At 40.3% G+C, this 20739-nt stretch overlaps 2 protein-coding genes across 5 annotated transcripts in view; both read left to right on the top strand.

Annotated features, from left to right (window-relative positions):
- acsf3 (acyl-CoA synthetase family member 3) overlaps positions 1-9401 on the top strand; it is a 29650-nt gene extending 20249 nt beyond the window's left edge. For 3 of the 4 annotated variants that reach the window (XM_067496261.1, XM_067496262.1, XM_067496265.1), the window contains 3 exons: positions 5618-5752; positions 6145-6256; positions 8323-9401. In XM_067496261.1, coding sequence (XP_067352362.1) covers positions 5618-5752; positions 6145-6256; positions 8323-8437 — 362 coding nt within the window. In that variant the 3' untranslated portion in view covers positions 8438-9401. Of the gene's footprint in view, positions 1-3866; positions 4809-5617; positions 5753-6144; positions 6257-8322 lie in introns of those variants that run through there. The other variant, XM_067496263.1, reaches the window with a different exon arrangement.
- A 2460-nt stretch (positions 9402-11861) lies between these two features.
- The window catches only part of cdh15 (cadherin 15, type 1, M-cadherin (myotubule)), a 30307-nt gene continuing 21429 nt past the window's right edge, over positions 11862-20739 (top strand). Inside the window, exon 1 of the mRNA XM_067496257.1 lies at positions 11862-12000. Within this exon, the coding sequence (XP_067352358.1) occupies positions 11917-12000 (84 nt within the window). The 5' untranslated portion in view covers positions 11862-11916. The remainder of the gene's footprint in view (positions 12001-20739) is intronic.

Raw genomic sequence — 20739 nt, forward strand, 5'->3', positions numbered from 1 at the left:
TAGAGGCTTGCTAAAGAAGTCCCAAGTCTCACCTTCACATTTTGAACTACTTGCATTATGAACAGCCTGGTGATTATAGAAAATGTGATCACATTGTGGTAGTTGTTAGGAGATGGGTGTGCAATCTTTTGGTACTGTATGTGGTCAGCCAGCTACGATTACAGTGGATTACTTTGTGTTTTGTTGGTCTCAAAATGTGACCGATAAGGTAAAGGTAAGGCAGCCCCCCGCGACTGACCTTCTGTGGCAGCAGTACTGACCTATCATGGTGATGCTTTTCGGAATCATGACAGAAAGTCAAAATACAAAATCTAACTCACCAACGGACAGGAAGGGGATGCTCACAACATGGTGTGTGATAACGAAAATTGTACAAAGATCCACCGGAGCTATTGCTTGACACATGTATGCTTCGCCGTCAGATTTCCTTTTCTGTCAGTAAAGACTTCAAATGCTGTGAAAATAAAGTTAAAGGTTTATGATAACTACACCCTCCAAACTTTATGCACATGCATTGCCATGGCCACACTACTACTGTAGCTATATGGATGCAAAAACTGATTCAGCAGATTTATTGGTTGTGTCTTAGCTCAGGGGCCACATCCTTCAAAGGTCTCGTTTCAAAGTCTCCTTCAAATGCGGCCAAAAAATCATCATCTGTAGGACGGACTTTTGTTTTTAGTCCAGTCTCCTAAGGATGTGAGCCTTTGAATTGAGACACAGCAGCAAAAGACAAAATGAGAGCTCCTTAATCATAGATATTGCTGCTACAACACAACAAATTAATCACATATACACCAGTTTTGTATGCACATAAAAAATCCTGTATTCTGCTGTAGTTCTTTGAAAACCTAAAAAACTGTGCAGACCTGGCTCTGTGTCGGCCTTCATGCTTTTCACCTGTATGAGGTCTCTCCACCAGTTTAAAGATGTACAGATGTTCAGTGAGGTCTTTGCTATTCAGTGGCTCTTTTGTTCCTGTTCAATTATATGAACCCTCTCTTTTTTGGGTGTTCTGGTTGTGCAGGCTGTTGGAAGCAAAACAATGAGTACTTTCTGGACCAGTGGGAATTTAGCAGTCTAAAACACTATTCCCAATTAAAGAGCCATCATTGCATAAAAACACTTAAGTTTCTTTGAGCGCTCATCCTGAACAAAGAGCTAGAGAAAAAAGTTTTGCTCAGTTTGACAAAAGATGCTCAATAACTGGAAAGGACCTTTCTTTTGTGTTTTATTTTGTTTTTGTTTGTTTTATAAAAAGATCCAAATTGTTTAAACCTACATTTTTAAGTAAATATCGACTGAAAAGTTTAAAGTATTTCATCTACTTTTTTTATTATAACGATGGGAATTATAATTGTACTGGTTTTAGAGCCAGACACCCTCTAAGGGGCAGGTTGTCTCCTTGTAGAAAGCTGTGTGCAAGTCATATGTTTAGGTTTGATGGGATGTGAACATGGAAACAAATTCAAGTTAATAAAGTCAGACTAAAATCACATTTAATTTCAATAGTTATTTTTATGTTTTCAGTAATAAAATAAATCTTTTCTAGGGCTGTAAGGCTGTAAGGTCATGACAAGCTAATGTATGACCTCTCTCACTTCCACAAAAGATGTTTTTGTGCATTATTATTTACCTCCCTCATTCCCTGAAACCTCCAGCAGTGATGCTAGTGGCAGCCCACTGAAGTGTGTTTTCAAATTTTGGGCTTTGTCATATGTGACGCTGCCCTTTTCTTTTATGCACTTTTTGTCTATAGGAAAAGTAACATGTCCAAACTCTCTCTGTGTCCTTATAAATATATGGACTGACGCTTCTACAGTTACCCAGTTGCCTTTGTTGATTTTTGTGCTCTTTCAGTGAAGTTTTCTGCAGCTAAGTAATGTAATTTTCCTATTGTCTGAAAGACATTTTAGAAGTTTTCTCTGCCCTCCATCCTCAGTTAAAGTCTTGATCTGTTTTTATTTCTTTTTTTCCCCACACTGTGTGCCTTCACTTTCTTTAATGCCTCAGAATGAGATGAAAGCCCAGTGCAATTAGGCTTCTTATCGTTTTAATTAAGAAAGCCATTCGGCCATATCTGCCTCCGACGCCATAACACATAATGGCAGAGAGTCTCTGATGCCTGAAGTAGTGTGTTTGTGTGTGTGTGTCCTAGTAACACAGTTCCCAACAATCTCTCTCGCCCTGCTTTCGTCTTTTATCAGTCTGTGTTCGCCAATCACTATTTCACTATTCCCACTTGTGCCTCTCTGCAAACATGCTGTTCTATCCCTCGTTATTTCTTTCCCCTCAAAGAGACAAGGTCAAAGAGTCCTGTGTAAGTACTTCAAACTCAATTCGAGTATGTTGTCTGAGTGTTTCTTTTAAACCCTTTTGTCAAACATCACCTCATTAATGCAGTTTACCCTCCACTTTACCTAAACATTTGCAGCCAAACGGACAAATTTATGTTATTTTTATCTATTTTAGCTCATCCATACACACACAGGACACACTAACAGCTTATCAACTTGCATGTAAACTGCTGTGTTCTGTGTCTATTTACATGAAAAGAGAGAGCTAGCTCTAGCCAAATTATTCTGACATATTTTTTTCTTTCCCTTTATCAAAAAGAGGTGGGGGAGAGGGAAAACTGTAACTACCCTGTTAGTGGTGTTAACACCCAACCAAGCTCTTCTACTCCCCTTTCTGTTCTCTCCCCCTCTCCCTCCATCTTCCCTCTCCTCCCCTGTTACCCTGGCCTATCAGTGCGGAGCAGTGGTCTGTGAAGAAATTCCCAATATCTAAATTTACACACTGTATCAATCTTGTTTAATAGACTGGAAAGCTTATAGCCGCCATGGCAAGCCGGCAGAGAGGGCAGCGGTGATAAATTGTCGGTGTGCAGGCGACAGCCGCCCGTGATGTATAATGAAATATTTATGATTTATCCCAGCTAATAAACTGAAATGAAGTGCGTGATGTATGGGAACAGATGGGCCCTCTATTGATGCTGAAGCACAGAGGCAAGACGGGGAAGAGGAGACAGTAAGATAGGTGGAGAGAAAGAAGCAGGAGATGTGATGAGAGATGCTCCAGAAGTAGTGAAAAAAAAATGGAGGGTAAAGATGTGACCAGAAAGAAACAGCTATGTGTGTTTGACTGACAGTAGAGGAAGAGATGCTGAATCTGTAAAGAAAAATGTGAGATGAATAGAAGGATACAGGGGTGGAGTAAAGATCAAATAAGATTAAATGATGAGTTGAGGACTGACAGAGTATGGCAGTATCAACAGACCGCTATCAAAAAATAACCATATTCCAATAAGGCTTCATGTTGTTTATTACCTTATCATGGTATTTTACAATATTTTTGCAACAATATACTGTATATGAAGATACATCAATAGTGTCATTCAGCAGAATCTTTTTGGCCTTAAGTCACAACATAAAGCCCTGATAGTTGTGGAAAAACAAACGAAAAATAGGCCTTACCATCATAAAACACTAAACTAAGGGAATTAAATTTAGAATATGCAATTTAACGTGTCTTTAAATCAGTCCCCTTGCTCTGCACCAGCACTTTCAAGCATTTAAAAGCAGGGATTACTGCGCCACTGGCAGTGCTGTTCAAGGAATCTGGATCACAGAAGGTTCAATGGGATGTCCCCACATTAAGAAAATTAAGACGTTTTGCAACATATTTCTATTAAAAAAGTAATAAAAAGAATAGATAGAAAAATGGATAATGAATTAAATATTATTTGACAGTATGCTTTAGGCTATTCAGGGTAGAACTTATTTATTAGTGTCTTTCAAACTCTCACAATATGTGGGCTCTGCCTTCCACCATGCTTGTTGTGTTTGCACATGGCCACATTGCAGGACACAATGAAACATTCCCTGTGACATCGCAGAGAACCTGGGTACACCCTGGACAGGTCACCAGTCCATGTCAGCACAGAGACACAGAGAGAAATTCATAGACAGACAACCACTCACATTCCCACCTCCAGGTAATTTAGAATCGCCAGTTACCTAATATGGATGTCATGTACTATGGGAGGAAACACGAGTTTACAGTATGATATACAATATAATGATGATATGTCTCAGAAAAAGTGTTAAGTTTAGATAAGCCATGCATAGTTTTTATTCTTTATTGATTGGTTCTCTATGCACAAACAGCTTAACCCAAGTTTTGAGACTTTTACATGACATTTTCTCCTTTTAAAATTGATTCTACAGCACAGTAAATTTAGGGGGGGAAAAAAGAGAGGATCTGAATGCTTTTAAAAGTTATGGTAAAAACTAAAAACAGAAAAGGAGACACTCGTGGTGTCTCTGTCTACTGGCATCTCTAAAGCTCATTAATTAATGGATTTCATCTTCTTTGTTTAATTTGTACCAAAAATGTTTTTACCAGAGGGTAAAATGCTAGACAGTTTCGTTGTTGGGAACATACATTTGGTGGCGTTTCTGCTAGGTGCTTGGCAAAATTGAAGTGATGGCAAGTCTGCATGTAAGAGTGGTATCAATTTTCTCATCTAATTTTTGGCAAGAAAGTGAATAGCATATTATGAAAAATGTCAAGCTATTCCCTTAAAGACTAATAACCAGAAACAGTGTAAATTTTTACTTTAACCATTAAATTATAGCATCCTCTCAATGATCTAAATGCTCTACGCTACCAGGTATCAAAAAAATAATAAAGGCTCTTTATTTTTATTTGTTTGAATTCGCTGATTGATTGATGTGAAGAAAAACACTTTTGCATGTCTGTGTTTCTATATTTAAATAAATGCCCCCCCCACCCCCCCACCCCCCCTTTCATATGATTGTTCTTTGTGTTACTTAAAAGTAGAAACTGTATTTAGTATTATTACCAATTCAGCTTAAAACATACAGAAAAACTCACTATTTAACTGTATGTGTAATTGTGGATTGTAAACTCAGATCACAGGACCCCCCATATTTCCAGACAGTGCAGATGAATTGTCCTCCATGTCCTCGGTGTGTGTGAGTACACCTGTGGCCCCTATCCCTGACTTTTGCTGACCTCTCTTTCTGCCACCTTTGTTCCACTCTCCCCTCCCACCATGCTTTCACACACATACGCTCTTCCATTCCCACCACAGCTTGGTCCCAGCTGTGGACACACCACCTGTAATAATCCAGAAGGACACCTTCCTGTTCCTTCTTTTCTTCTCTCCACTCCTTCTCTCCTCTGTCCACTTTTCTTTTCCTCTGTCCTTCTCCACTCATCCATACTGACCCATTTCCTCTGCTCGTCATCCCCAGGCCCAGCTGAGCCCCATGTCCCACATACTGTACTTATCCTCCCCCACACCTGTCCCCCAGACACCTACTTGTGTGTGTGTGTGTGTGTGTGTGTGTGTGTGTGTGTGTGTGTGTGTGTGTGTGTGTGTGTGTGTGTGTGTGTGTCAACATACTGTACTCATCCATCCACTGCACCCTATTTTCTTCAATCAGTCTTAGAGGTGATATGAGTATAATATGGTGGTCTTTGTTTGTCTTTTTTTGTCGTTCAGTTCCAGCTAATTTTTGTTACACATCACTATTTACAGTGATGTGAGATAATTATGGAAGCCACTCTTTTCGTGTATGGCTTTTAGGAGATACAGCGGTTCATAAAGACGGTGTTTATTGGATCTTGGGCCGCACTAGTGTCGACATCATCAAGAGTGGCGGCTACAAGATCAGTGCACTCGAAGTGGAGCGTCACCTTTTGGCTCATCCAGACATTATAGGTAAGAGTTGCATACCAGTTTAGTCTAGTGGTGGGACAGCACTTTTCATGGTTTTGGGTCAGTTCTATAGCATGCAGCACATGAAATGAAATAACTGACACACACTGACATTAGGTCACCACTGTCAGCGTCAGCCCTTGTAGTGTCCAGTGTAAGACATTTGCATTAAGACAACAATTCTAAACAACAGTAACACAAATTTGTGTTTTTATGACTAAATGTAAATGAAATTTTCCTTCAAACGCCTTCAAATTGATGAGTCAGCACTGTTACTGCCAGCCATTGTTACATTTTCAAACCAATAAAATACAGAACCAACACAACAAATAACAAACAAAAAGAATTTGCACAGTTAAAACTTGACAATAACATGTCGTCTTTTATCCTTGCAGATGTGGCTGTGATCGGAGCACCAGATTCCACTTGGGGTCAAAAAGTCACAGCAGTGGTGGAGCTAAAGCAGGGAGCAAGTATGACCTTGCCAGAGTTAAAGAACTGGGCTAGGTACTGTGTCTGATAGCTTGACAACCTTTCCTCTTTAGACACTACCTGGTGAATAGCTCTTAAATTAAATTTCAGCACATCATTCTTGCTCATACAAAGAAAAAGTAGGGAATCTTGCAAACACAAGGAAATAATCCTGCACTTTTTATTTTAAGGTTCGCAGTAGTGTGAAAAATGAAGCTGCTTTTTTCATTTTTGGCAGAAAGATGCATGGTGGCCCTGCAAAGTTTAACCTGCCTTGATATTTGCCACAATGCAATGTACAGTTCTGTGACCCAGTAATGATAAAATAAGGCATCGAATTCATGGATACGTTGCTATAGATTTGCCTTCCAGATTAAAATTTGCATAACTTCTGAAAATATATGCCCCACAGTTATTGATCTGTAAGGATCACTAACTGGGTAACAGTTATTGATCTGTAAGGATCACTAACTGGGGCCACCTACCACCTTTAAAGGGGCTTTTCTGCAGAAGCTGGACTCACCCATACCACCATCTGACACTGTGACCTGAATAGCTTACAACCAATCCATCATCTTGAATTCATAAAAAACACAACCCATAAAGAGCACAATATTCCATTATTGAAAAAGAGTGCTGACCCTGTCTTGGTTAAATCTTCAAGACGACAGTTTCCTCAGCTCTTTGTCAGTCCTGTGGTAAACAAATTAAGGCTCCTAATACTGACTCTGCAGCTCTCTGAGCAGTTCAGCACACATATCCCCAGTGACTGGCCCTGAAGTCCTCAGATCAATAGGAAAGGATGTGAGAGAAAGAGAGGGCAGAGATGGACTAATGAGGGGAGCTGAAGGAAAGACAGGAGATGAAAAAGAGGAAGATGTGGAGAAAGCGAACAAATGATTGTTATGGAGGGCTTTGTCTTCTGAGCTAACAGTTTTTTTCTCCTCCATTTCTAAATCTCAGTGGAGTTTATTTACTCTAGTAGAGACAGTTGCTGGTGACATGCAGCCCTTAACTTTAGGATGACTTTAGGCACAAATACTAATTCTTTGTCATACTCTACCAATTTACATCAAATTATTCTTTTTACTCTCTTTACTCAATGCATTATTTGAGGGGTGTTGGATCCTACTGCTGTGACCTGCTGGTCCAGCATGGTGGATTACAACCGCTGCCTGTTACCCAGGTTAACACACACACTTGCACACACACAAGCACACAGTGTTTGTAGCCACGGGTGCCGCCAGCAGACAGACAGTGCCAGCACACAGCCCTCTGCTGAGGCCAGGGTATAAGGAAGAGCGAGAGGGAGATAAAATGAGACATAAACAAGTAGATGGATGCTCACTCTTCAGTGCCCTGGCTTCAACTGTCACTTTAAATCTCTATCACAGCCTCTGTGCCCCTCACTGCCTCAAACATACAAGCTCATGCACACACAAACACACTGCCCCAGAGAAATTGGTGACATGGGCAAGCCCCATTACAGACATGTGTATGCATGCACAAATACTCGCTCACACTTTACTCAGTGAGTCAAAGAGACGGAGACATCTGCTGAAAGGAGTGTTTGATGGCAGCAGTATGAGTCATTATGCTCACTCGCACACAGGAACAAACTCTCGTGCACAAACAAACAAACTAGGTTAGAAGATAATAAAAAAAGCTCCAGGCTTCAAGACTTGACGTAACAACCATGCACTCAAAACGGAAAAAATAAAACACTTTTAATTATCCCTGCCTTCTGTTTTCTCTTTTTTTTTCATTTCATCTCACAGTGATTATATTGTTTTGTATAAAGGGAATTGTCTTGTCTTGAAGGCAAATTGGGGATATTAGGGGGGAGAGCTGCAAAGTGTATGAAGGACGTTTCTTTCTTCATCTTGACTACCCTGCCACAGGGCTAGCCTTTGTTTTGCAATTGTTTTCCGTTTTTTTGTTTTCTTTTTTGTTGTTGCATATGTGTGCTCGAGCATGTTCCCATCCATGCTTGTGCATCCGTCACTGTGTGTCCCTGTGCATGCTCGTCACACTTTAGTCTGTGTGTATCTCCTTTCTGCAGTGAACAGTCATCAGTGTGTTACCATTATTGTTTTTTGCAGGGAACACATGGCGCCTTACACCATCCCCACAGGCCTGGTGCTGGTAGAGGAGATGCCAAAGAATCAGATGGGCAAGGTCAACAAGAAGGCCCTGCTGCAACACTTCTTCCTGTGATCGGACCGCAACAAAATGTATGACTGCACAGGTTGTTGGTTAAAGAACTGAATCACTTCTTGTTGGCTGTTTTCTGATCCTTACATTTAGAAAATTTATACCTCATGTAAATGTCAATAATGCCAAGAATGGTTAATTCGTTATTGTGAAAAACTTTGATTTTAAATTTTTAAGAAATTATGAGAGAGGAAAAATATTCTTTCAAAAATAGAGGTTAACGTTTAAAAATAGACGTGATTTATTATATAAGAACTACTGTCTATTAGTATTTTGTGTTTTGAAGGCCATCACAGTAGCAGTATCCCAGTCCCGTAATGCCTACTGTTTGAATTCCCAAAATATTAAAGAGATTAAGAGTACTGAATGTAGTGTATACTGTGTTTGATTGTGAATTCAGTAAATTAGAAATGGTTGTGAGACAGCTCTTATAACAAATGCACACAGTATAATTAATAATTTCTTGCATTCTAAGTGAAACTGTTCTCTAAGGATTGATACACTGTATGCAATTACGTTATTAAAGACCTGGGACAAACGTGATTCCGTTACTTCAAAGTCCTAATCTCAGTTTTTGATGTCTCTGTGCCCGGCAGAACTGTGGCATGCATTGTTCAGTCTTTCAGTGTTTTGGGGAGCAGCTAATTTAGCTTGTTTTGGCTCCTGATAAAAGATCCATTGATAAAGAGTCTATTTTACTACTCTTATAGGCTCATGATGATTTAGTGATGTGAATGATGTGATCAGAGAATACAAAATGACAATTATTTTATTAGAGTGGTGTGACCAGAATCAGGAATCTTGATTTATTGCACTTCCACCAAACAAAAGTTGTTTGTGGGCAGAGGAGAATGTGGTGGAAGAACAGGAAACGTGATGAACTTTAAAATGGTGAAAAAGCTGTTATTGAATTCTCACACTAATGCGTTTAAAAGAAAATTTAAATTAAAGTGGTTTGAAAAATGTATTTTAAAAAGTGTTTTGGAGTTATTTTTGTTTGTTACTTGTTCTTGATACACTTGTTTTCTCTGTGCATGTGTGTGCAGCTGTGGTTACACAGGTGTGATGAGAGCCTGAAGGCGGGTTCTCAAGCAAGGCACAACACCACAGCTGGATGCCCCGCACTCCATCTGACTAACCCTCTTGCTGCGCTCGCTCTTCAAACCTCTCATTCTTTCCCATCTCCATTTCTCCAATACTTCACCTCTTCTGTCTTCATCACAAGTCAAAACAGATTGCAGAGGCATCGGGACCAACTTGACTGTGAGACTCCTTTTCAATGAGCCCTGGCATGCTGCCAGAATAGGCAGAGAGTGCACAGACATGATAGTAAAGGCACATGGAGGAGAAAAAATATAAAGCAGGACTGTTGGAGAGATTGGAGCCTTAACAAGAGCTGGCTAGAGAGAGTTGATAGAAGAGGGTAGGGTGAAGGAATGAAGATGCAACAAAGTCAGCAAAGGGTTTTAAACAAGTGATGTACAAGGGATTTGGAGAAGAACAGGACAGAAAGGAGAATGAAAATATGCTTGGGATAAACAGTAATGATGAACAGCCAGAGAATTGAAAATGGAAAGAAACACAAGTGCAACCTTTTGCAGATACAACCCTATGTCCACACACAAACGCACTCAAACAAACGCACTCGTCCGCCCACAGTCACCAGAGACCTGATTAAGAGAGCAGAGCTATTGATCTGTGGGCTGGCAGGCTAGGATGGATGAGCAGGCAGGGCTGCAGGAGCACCAGAGGACAGCGTCAGTGCCCCCAAATCCCCCCGCCGATCCACCCAACCACCCACGCCAGAGCTGGGAGTCAGCCAGGGCCACAGGCAGAGAGGCTGGGACTGCCACTGAGGCTGCAGCCAGCAACAGGGGGTCAGAATAAAGAGAGTCGAGCTGGTGTGCAGTATTAGGTTCAGTATATAATAGGTTTGTCTGTTTAGGGGGCACTCAGGACGGCTTGCAGTACTCACCTGGTGTATATTCCCCAGACTCTATTGATGGAGGACTCGTGCCCTTGAACTGCCTTCACCTCCTCTTTCTCTTCCTCTCAGACACACAGACTTTCAAACACTCCGTGCCTGTGTTTGTTGGAGCGTGGTGGAAGAGGTTGTCTGCAGATGGCTGCTTATTGGGCCCCAGGGTCCTGGTGGGTGGGAAATGGGGGACACCGGTGCGGTTGTTTATGTGTTAGAGACACATAGTTCCCTTTAAAAGATAAAGTGTAAAAATGCAGGTGATGTTGCAAAGAGATTAAGTGAGAGTTTATGTTGTCAGTGTGTGTTGGTTTCTCTTTGCTTTGTCAGTGTTTGACTTTTTTTGTAATCCGGCCTGCAAGGTGATAATTATTTTTCCTAGACTAATTTAGCTTCCTGTTCAGACAATGGACATATTATAACAGACATAACAGGAAGCAGGTGGCATCTCAAGGTAACAAAGGATTGAAACAATATTACATTTCATTACTTGTGTTGTAGATGAGGCACACTGATTGAATGCCAATTTTTTCAATAATTGAATCATTTCTTCTTCCCGCTTTTCAGAATCATTTCTCCCCCATTCACCTGGTTGAAGGCAGACAGACGTGCTTGACAGTTTGTAACTTTGTCCCATGGTGAACCTGTGGCAGTCAATTAAGTTGTAACAAACAAAACAAAGCTATAAAGTAAAAAATTAATTATTTGATTTCAATTAAAGAGTGACTGAACACTAACGCTAACTCTAATTAAAGCTCCAGTTGTTTAACCTGTCACATTCCTGCAGTGATTTACTGCACAAATGTACTCCACTACTACGCTACATTATAAAATCACAGTTGGTATTAATTTAGTCTTTCACAATAAAGTATGAGCAGGACAGAATGAGTCACAAGAACAACAATAATTAAACAGAGGCAAAGAACTGGTGAGAAGATTGACACCACTTTCACACGTGGCTTAAATAAAAAGCCACCACAAGACTAGAAGTAATCTGGCACATTACTCCCTTATAATACCACAGCTTGTCATTTTTAAAATGGTTTTTTTTTTTTCAGATAAAAAAAAGGGGGGAGGGGGACTGAATGTGAGAGTTCAACAGGTCAACAGTTTTTGTTACTTTTGGACTGTAGGATCTATTTTTCTCTTTTCAGTCTGAGTTCCTCCTCTATGCTGTCCATCTCTTGGTCATATCTTGATGATTAGTGCACAGGCATAAGAGTGATGCTCAACAAAAAGAAAATAAGCATGTTTTCCTAAATGGAAATTAATATTAAAATAAGTAAGCCTTAAGAACACTCTTTTTGAGGACAAAACTCAGAACCCAGAGGCGTCATCAGCTCCTTATACTATGTAATAATGAGTATTTGATATGTATACTTTAAAAGGCTGAGAGGTAGACACTGCTATCTGCGTATTAAGGTTTTGCATCTGGACTTGTGCATGTATGACTGTCACTCTGTCTCCACAGACATCTCGGTCAGCCCATCATTCTGCTGTGAACATGAAAGACGTCCATCATGAAGGATTTTGGAGGAGAAAGAAGTTCCTTCCTCTTTTCTTTGAACACCGGCTGCATAATAAACAGGTCAGACTGAAGTAGGAAGCCGCGGTAACACAATGGCCACGCAATGGGACGCTTGCACACTGCCGCTCTGTTGTACACTGCAGACACAAACAGAAAATCCGGCTACAATTATACAGTCAAACATTGGTGCGCACACTTCACAAAAGGCTTCGGCCCTGCGGCCACTTGATCAACATGACAGGCTTTATGCGTGTTAGTGGGTAGAGAGGAAGTGATCAGAGGTTGACAGACAAGGCTCTTCAGCCCCAGAGACAGCCTGAGTACACAGCGCACACACATGCAAACACACATCAGTGAATCCAGAAACCCAGTAGGGTCTGTGAGGGTGCGTAACCAATGCTTGTAGTGGCAGGTTGTTGTTTACATGGAGCTCATGTTTATTCTAAAGCTACTTGCACCTCACTGGCTCAGCCTCGGGCTTCGTTCCTGTGAAACTCCTGCTGGTTTGTTGTTTTCTCTTTGCCTTTTTCTCTGTTGTCCTTTTTTCGTCTTTCTCTCTGTTACTCATTGTCCCTTTTTTCTCTCTAACCCATGTAAATCCAAATTATGTATGTCGTTGTGATGTTTATGTTTATGAGGTCAAAAAGTAGTGCACCACCTCTGTATCCAGAGTTCATTGTTCTTTAGCAGGTACTTTGAAATGCTTGTACTTATGCTTGTTGGCTGATGTGAGTGAGGTATGCGTTCTGTTTAGCTGTGCCTGCTACAGTGGTTCGAATGAGTTACATTCATATCTTGACTATCTTCATCATCAAAGTACCATTTCAGTATTCATATATCGAAAATAATAAAATTTAAACGTTTCATACAGTGCTAATATGGACCATTACTGATTATGATTATCTGTTCTTTTAATACTGAAAAAAGTCAATGTCCATACAAACACACATTTTGCATCAGTCAGTCTGCAACCTGGAAATCATTTTCACCTGTGTCATAGACCTTTGTTGCTCAACTAGACACACCACTCCACTGGGTGTTTCATGGTGGACACATTTTTAACAAATTGCTGGCATTCTGAGGTAAGCCAATTACAGTTTGTCATTTAGCAAACACTTTTATCCAAAGTGATCAACAAGTAAGTAGCACACAACTAGAAGCAAGTTGGAGTTCAGCGTCTTTCCCAAGAACAATGCAACATGCAGCAAGGAAGATTCGAGAGTCAAAACCACTTTTGAGCATTTGCGGCAGCATATTGCCACCAAGTAGGAATCACATAAATAAGCTAATCCAGGCTGCAGAGTGACAGACACCAAATGTGAGTGGTTTATTTAAGTGTCTATGGAGATTGCCGGAAAAGAAAATCATTTAGAAAATGGCAGAAATTATCCTCTAGGTAAAAATTTGAATGCAGGAATGCATATGTTTGCTCTAAACGTATTGCTCTAAGTGGGGTATAAATGTATCAAATATTTATTTCACCACTGGCTGTATCTTTGAAGTTGATCACAGCTAAAAAACTTTTTTGAAAAAAAAAAACCAAAACACAGTCAATAGTGAATTATCATGTTCTAGCCCTCATAACTCGGCCCACTCAACAATGGAGAGAGACAAGGTCATGAGAGAATAAATAGCAGGCAGACTAGCTAATGATCTATCATTCTGGACAAGCGGCTGCACCCAAGAGCGGGCTGGCTGACAAGATCATTAATAAAAAGTGCTCGGAGAGTGATCGATCGGCTTGATGGATGATCAGAGCCACAAATACTATAAAACACCTGGATGTCAAGCCTTGTCTCTTTAAAGAGAGGGAGGAAGCCTTTAAAAAACAGACCCCAACAGGGAGTCATCAGATGGGATCAAACCCTAATGCTCACCCTCTGTAGTGTGCTGGAAAATGAATTTAGCAGCCGCGTTTGTGATTTTTTTTTCTTTTTTTTCCCTTGTATCTGTACATAGCCGTGCTATAAATCTGTCTGTGTTTGATGCTGTCGGTGTGTGTTGTAGTCCAAGGAAGCTCAGTGTGAGAGCATCAGAGTAATTTGAAGCAGATCAGGGAGTCAGCAGGTGTCATGGTGTACAGGCTGCGGCAGCAGTCCACCGTGGTGTAATGGTAGGTATTTATTATTGACGCGCTCCCCTCACACCATTACTGAGCTCCGTGGTGGTAATGTGTGACTCTACTACATATCTCCACTGCCTCCCCCCTCCTGCTCTATCTGTAGTATCTGCCAGTGTGTTACAGTGTCTCTTTGTCATCTACTCACACACCTTACTCAGCAGTTCATCCCGATTCCTAATCTTTTCAGTGAGAGAGAAAATGAGTTCAGAAGGAGTGTAGTCTCCTTGCATGGCTGCATGTATCAATTTCTGTGCATTGATCTGCCCTCGCCTCTCCTCCTCCATTCATCCAGCTATAGATCGGTTTTCCCAGCAGGTATCTGTGCCTAGAATCTGACTGATGGGCGGGGTGCAGAAGGGAGGGTGTATTGAACCAGGGTGTCCCACATGCCACTGGAGTGTGTTAGACCGCTGAGCAAAAAGCACTGGGAGGAGGAAAGGGGGGCAAGGTTACACTTCAGAAGAGTGTAACAGACATTGAGCAGAGGAGTGCCACCCTTGTCCTTTTCTGAATCAATGCACTCGTAAGGATAAAGGTTTGTAGAGCTGCAAAGATCAATTTCTTCATCAACTAAACTGTTGATTATTTCTAGATTTACTGATTGTTTAGTTCATACTGTAAATATCTGGAGTATTCAAACGTCCTTATGACAAGGTGCCAGCGCATCTTCCGATCAACAACAACAATACAATACAATATAGTAAAACACAGAGAATCATCACCAATCAGAGAAGGATTGACATGTTTGCTTTGTAAATTATTTAATGATGAAAAAAAGAATGGCTAAACATTGGTTAAACATTAAATTGGTTAAACATTTCTACTATAGTGTTAGAGACAGTGAACGTATGTAACCAAGATGTTGCTACAAATAGAAACATTATTGCTTTAAGCCTTTTAAAAGAAAAAGCGCACAAATTTTTTTTTTCAAATCATAATTATTACACTGTATAAACAGTGGCTATTGACTGGCACACACAGGAAACAGATCAGCTAGCAGAGTGAAAATCACAGGCTAAATAAAAAAAAAAAAACATGTATATGACAACACCTTTAGAGGAAAACAATAATTAACAATTAAATATTATTAACAATAAAAGCAGCTAGAAAACAAAAGTCAAAAACGGGACGTTACGAACAGGTTATGGAATAAAATATGTGTGCATTTTGCCTGATAGTAAGTATTAGCTGCACTCAGACTAGAGTGCATGGACTGCACTCACTATTTTGTTTACCATTGGTACATAAAAGCATCAACTTAATGGATAAACTCTATACAGTAAACAGAAAAGGTGTGTAGTCTTCAGTTTGGTGTTTGTAAGTGTGAGTGGAACAGATGTTTATCTGTATATGTCTGTGTGGTTGCCATCAGTGCCTGATCATAAATCAGAGGCCTTCAGGCCGTGGGATTGCCCAGCTCGTGGCTCCATGTGTAATTACAAAGCTGACATTTAAACAGCAGCAGCCATATTTCATTCTCACCAGCGCTGGATGCAGAGTGGTGTACGGATGGAGTAAAAGTTTTCAACTAAAAGAAAGACGGAAAAAATCAATAAGAGATAGAATGCATTCTAATGCCTTGTTAATGGACCCACAAATTAATTATTCAACAGTGGCCATTTTGTCTGCTCATTAATGTGGCAGCTGAGAGGAGAAATGTGCAGCATTAGTCTGCCCTGCTCTGCCCAGGCAGTGTTATTACCACGTTCTCGTCTTTGCACAGAAACTAGATACACAATGTATGTTATATCTGTTTGTGCTGCTGAGCTTCTCAAAACGCCAGTTTGGATCTGTGTGTCTTTAGCTGTGTAATGTATTTCTTTTACTCGATTCACTGCTTCTCTCACAGATGTTATACAGTGTTAGTATTATACAGTATTTTTTTCAAACGTCAAATCATTGCAGTTTATTGTATTTTTCACAAGTCATGCCATGTCATAACTTTATTTGTTTAAAATAGTTAAAATAAAAATGTTCCTTTCTGCACATATGTTATTTTAACAACATTATTGTTAAATTTAGTTTAAACAGCTTTAATGTTTGTGAGCACAAAGATATTATTGCACAAAAGTCTAAAAGATATTAAAGGTAGAGGTTACATTTAACATCACAGGAATGTTTAAAAACACCATAACAGATACATTCATTTTAGTTCAGATTTATTGAATATGTTACTAAAAATGGTTTGGAATCCAGGAAAACGAATTTGTTACAATTAGATTGATTAGATGCTAATTTGACAAGTAAAGATTCAGGTTTTTGGGGTTTAGAAACAATACTGGTATGTCCATTAATTATCAATGTGGCTTTTCCTCAATGTAAATTTCTAAATCAAGGTTGGAAGATTTTAGCGGAAAACTTCATGCCTTCTGCTTCTGTTTTAATTCATTTTGCTCAGGTTTTAAGACTTTATGCCAGAAACAGCCAACAAAAACAAAGTGGGGTGAACAAAATTGTACCCTTATTCCTTAAAACGTAGAAAATGTGTATTTACATTTGTAAATGTCTGTGACAGGGATGTGTTAAATTTTCTCTTTATCATTCACATTTAATTGCCAAAAATAAATCATGATCATTTTAGTAAACCATTTTGGGAAATTTGCAGGTGGAGGCAGCATTACATACTGTAAATATTTCCAATTCAGCACCAGATAACACCCGCTCTGTGCTATTACTGAACAGTGTTACCAAACAACTTTGTTTATATTCTGTTTATTGATCAATTTTTATGCTGCATATCTGGATACAGACAAGTGATTTAAAAAATGTTTGGTATTGTAGATACTCCAAAATGTAACCATTAACTTAACATCTTTAAGTAAACTGATGTAACTTGCAGCTGTCTCGTACTGTTATCTTTTTATATTCAAGTGGCTTTAATGCAGGAAGGGCCACAATGGATGGGAATGAGTTTGAAGTGTACTACTGGCAGGATGGGCATGTGGTTGAAAATGTATCTGAGGTGGTGGAAGTGGAGACAAGGGGGAAAATTAAAATTCCTCTTTGGCCTGCTGTCAACCTGCGTCTGCTGACTGCTCAGAGGAGCTGCTGCGTGATTGGATTCCTAATGACACTGCAGCAGCCATTGCCACGAATTGCTTTGACTTGATTTATTTCTCCTTTCACACCCCCACACCATGACGACCACAACCCACCCGCCCGCTGCCGTTCCTCCTTCCTCTCCATTCAAACATTCAGTTTCCCTTTCTGTCTCCCTCTGTCTTCATAGACACATACACTGTCTGCACAGTGATACAATATCTTCTTCAGCAACATGCCAGTGGCAGGGAACATCTGTCTCTAGGTCTCCCTGCCACACAGTGTTAGAGTCAGGGAAGGCCACTGACTCTGCTGGCCAGTCTGGAAAGGCCTTTGGGCAGAGCAGGACTGGAATGGATATGAGGGCGTCCAGGCAGAAACTTGTCCCCAGGTCCATCCAGATTTGCCTGCCTTGTGCCATTTTGTATCTATGTGGGGGGAAGGGGGGGAGATATGTGTGTTATTCATATTGTGTGGACATAAATCAGTTGTTCAAATAGTGGCCCCCCATTAAGTACATTTAAGGAAATTATTACATTTTAGGCTGAAAACTTGGTCCAGGGTAAGTACAGATTATGCTTAGTCTGTAACAAATGATTGTGACTGTAAGGTCCATGAGTGTGCATAGTGTGCCCGTGTGTATGTGCAGGTATGTGTGTCTGTGCATGTTTGCAGGCAGTTGGTTTGTAGGTCAGAGGGCGCTAGGCATAAAAAAACGACTAAAGGCTGCTTCTATAGGTCCTCTCGCCTTGTGTGTCTTTTTCTGAGAATCTTCGATGCTCCTGTCTTTCTGTTTGACTATGTAAAATATGTGTGACTGCTGTGCACACCTCTACATGTGTGTTTCTCATTCTTGCAGCGGCGCATAACTAGCAGTGATGCATCCCTGTGCTCAGCCACTGTTTGGCTAGTTTTAATCTCCTTACATTTAGACTGTTTAAACTGTCTCAGTTCAGTTAAGTTCCTATTTACCAAACCGAAGTGGAATGCTATCAGAGGCGGCAGGCAGTAGTCTGCCAGTCACACAGCAGATAGCTCCTTCATGCAGCGACAGCTCCGATAAGGGGGAAAGGACTGTTTAATCAAACAGTGGAGCGAATAGGAGATGAGTGCAGGGAGCTTGGACTGGGTTCTACCAGCTATTTATAAACCATAACTACATTTGCGTCATGTCTTTCTTATTAAGTTCTTAATTACAACTAGCCCATGTCAGACTAGTGATTTTCTGCACTGGGATGCAATTGAGGAATGACTTGGCCCACCAAAGCTTGCTAGGAAACATCAATAGCACCGTGCAGTCGAAACCAGTCAGCTATGTAAACAGGAAGTTACTGTGGCAAAACAAGCTGCAACATGAGTGCGAAATGTTTATGAGAGACTGAAAGATACATAAACTTAACTATCAATCCTTTGTTCTTACTGTATGTACTGTATTATACATTTGGATGAATATACAGTTGTGTGTCTCAGATTTACATACAGTTATGCTATTTGAGGTTCGTTTTTCCCGCACGTCACGTCATTATTAAAGTAGCTTTGGTCATTTTTAAATGAATCATATTTTCATCAAAACCAACATGTAATCTTCTCTCTTAAAAACACATCAGTCAGACTCACTGTTGTGCTCTGTGACACCTTTCTTCATTTCTAGGCACTTGGTCGACCAGTTGTTTACAAATTTTGCCACAAATCACCCAAATGGAAAGTAAGCAACCACAACATGCATCAAAACATCATGCTGATTTGGGAACATTTTTTAATAACTTCGTGACCAAGTGCTTTGGCGTGAAGAAGCGTTTCATCAACTGGACATCAAAAAAGTTCTACAGCACAGACGAACAAGCATCATTGAGATGGTTGAAAATATGATTAAATTTGAAACTGAACTTATGCTTTAATTATTATTTTAATCAGGTGTCAGATCAAATATGTCGACCCTATTTCTTTTCAGTCCATTTGTAGTCTTGTATATTAGCAAACTAAATTTATCTTGGTCACTTTGTTCAGTTGGCGACATGCTGCTTATAACAGTTACACTTGGCAGTTGGTGGGTGTAAATTTTAGTAACCGAGAACCGGTGTTTGTATGCGAATCCAATTTTAGTTCAATCACCACTTAGATTGGAACTTATATTACTTCAGTTGCCTCGTGTTGCTCTTAGAAGATATTCTGGTCCTACTTTCTCTGGCTTCTTTCTATTTCTTCAATTTATTTCATTTTGAATTTCTCACCATTTTTCTCCTTCAGTTCTCCTGCTTTTCTCCCTCAATCACTCCATTTTGATATCTGTAACTGCCACTCTTTTTCCATATCCATCCATCTTTCCCATGCCCTTTTCAAGAGGTGGGGTATATATCATCTTTATACCTGGAGGTTTGAGGGCCATGCATTGGCCTGATAGATGGGCTAGCCACTGATGTGCAGCCACCTCAGGAGACATAAACCAGACAGCTATTTAGTAGCTGAACAAGACACATTGCTTTTCTTTCATTGTTTTCAAACTGCAAGAATATGTGTGTGTGCAGGTGGGTGTGGAGTGGAAGGTTTAAAAGGAGGAGGTGGAAGGAAGACAGAAGGCTAAAAAAAAAAGGATGCTCCGCGGCTGTCCAGAAAAATACAGTAACCGTGCACAAGATGGGCCATTATCCATCTACAGTGTATCACTATGTTGTTGACAAATCAATGTCTCTGACAGTGATGACTCTGTGTTACAGCAAACATAAAGCACTCAGACAGTCTCCCTGCCTGGTATGAAGACTGCAGCAAGGGAGCACTTGGGGCAAGGGTACTCATAGCCAGGAGGGGTGTGTGTGATGTGCGTGCGAGTATGTGTGTTTCTGTCACACAGAGAGTTTTCATTGATTACATTTGAGTTTTTTTGTGCACAGGTGTGGGTGTGAAAATTTAATGATGCGCAGAAGTTGCTCATGAAAGCTTCATGCCATTGATCACATTTTATGAATCATATAATTAAACATATAATTACCAAGGCAAAATATTAACGATAATTAGAAATACCTCTCAGCCTTATCAAGACATGTTTCTAGAAGGGTCATGGGTAGCACAGCACTCTAATTCTTTATTAAAAATCAGTCTTTTCACACACGGTCTGCAGCAGCTTTGAGACTGGATCTGTTCCTTGTTAAAGCTGCTGTGCATTAATACACTATAGACTAGAAATCTTCAGCGTTGTAACTCAGCTCAATAGGGTTCGGAAACTTTACCCTGTAATTGAATGTGCAGCAGAACAATAATCCATTCATAGAGATATATTGTACCGTACATGGGATTTATGGTTAACATGTAAAGCACATGCTGAGACAGGGAAGTGTTGTGCTCTGCTGGACACATACAGAGATATCATCTTTGTGTCTAAACTGGAAGACAAAGACAGAGAGGTGGAATGTATTGAATTAGCCAATACTTGCATCATGAAGCTTAAGAAAGGAGAAAGAGGGGTTATGGGAGTTTGATTGACAGGTGGCCACAAACCCCCCCGTGGTAGGTGCCAGGGGCAGGTCACTGGGGCGGGAGCACTGTTACACATACAGATATAAACGCTTGACTGCCGTCTTGTGCGCCTCGCGTTTGCTTACGCCAGTTGAGCCCAATAGTTTTTGATCTGGAGTTGAAAATTG

The sequence above is a fragment of the Channa argus genome, chromosome 2, assembly GCF_033026475.1.
Source record: "Channa argus isolate prfri chromosome 2, Channa argus male v1.0, whole genome shotgun sequence".
NCBI classification, from domain to species: Eukaryota; Metazoa; Chordata; class Actinopteri; order Anabantiformes; family Channidae; genus Channa; species Channa argus.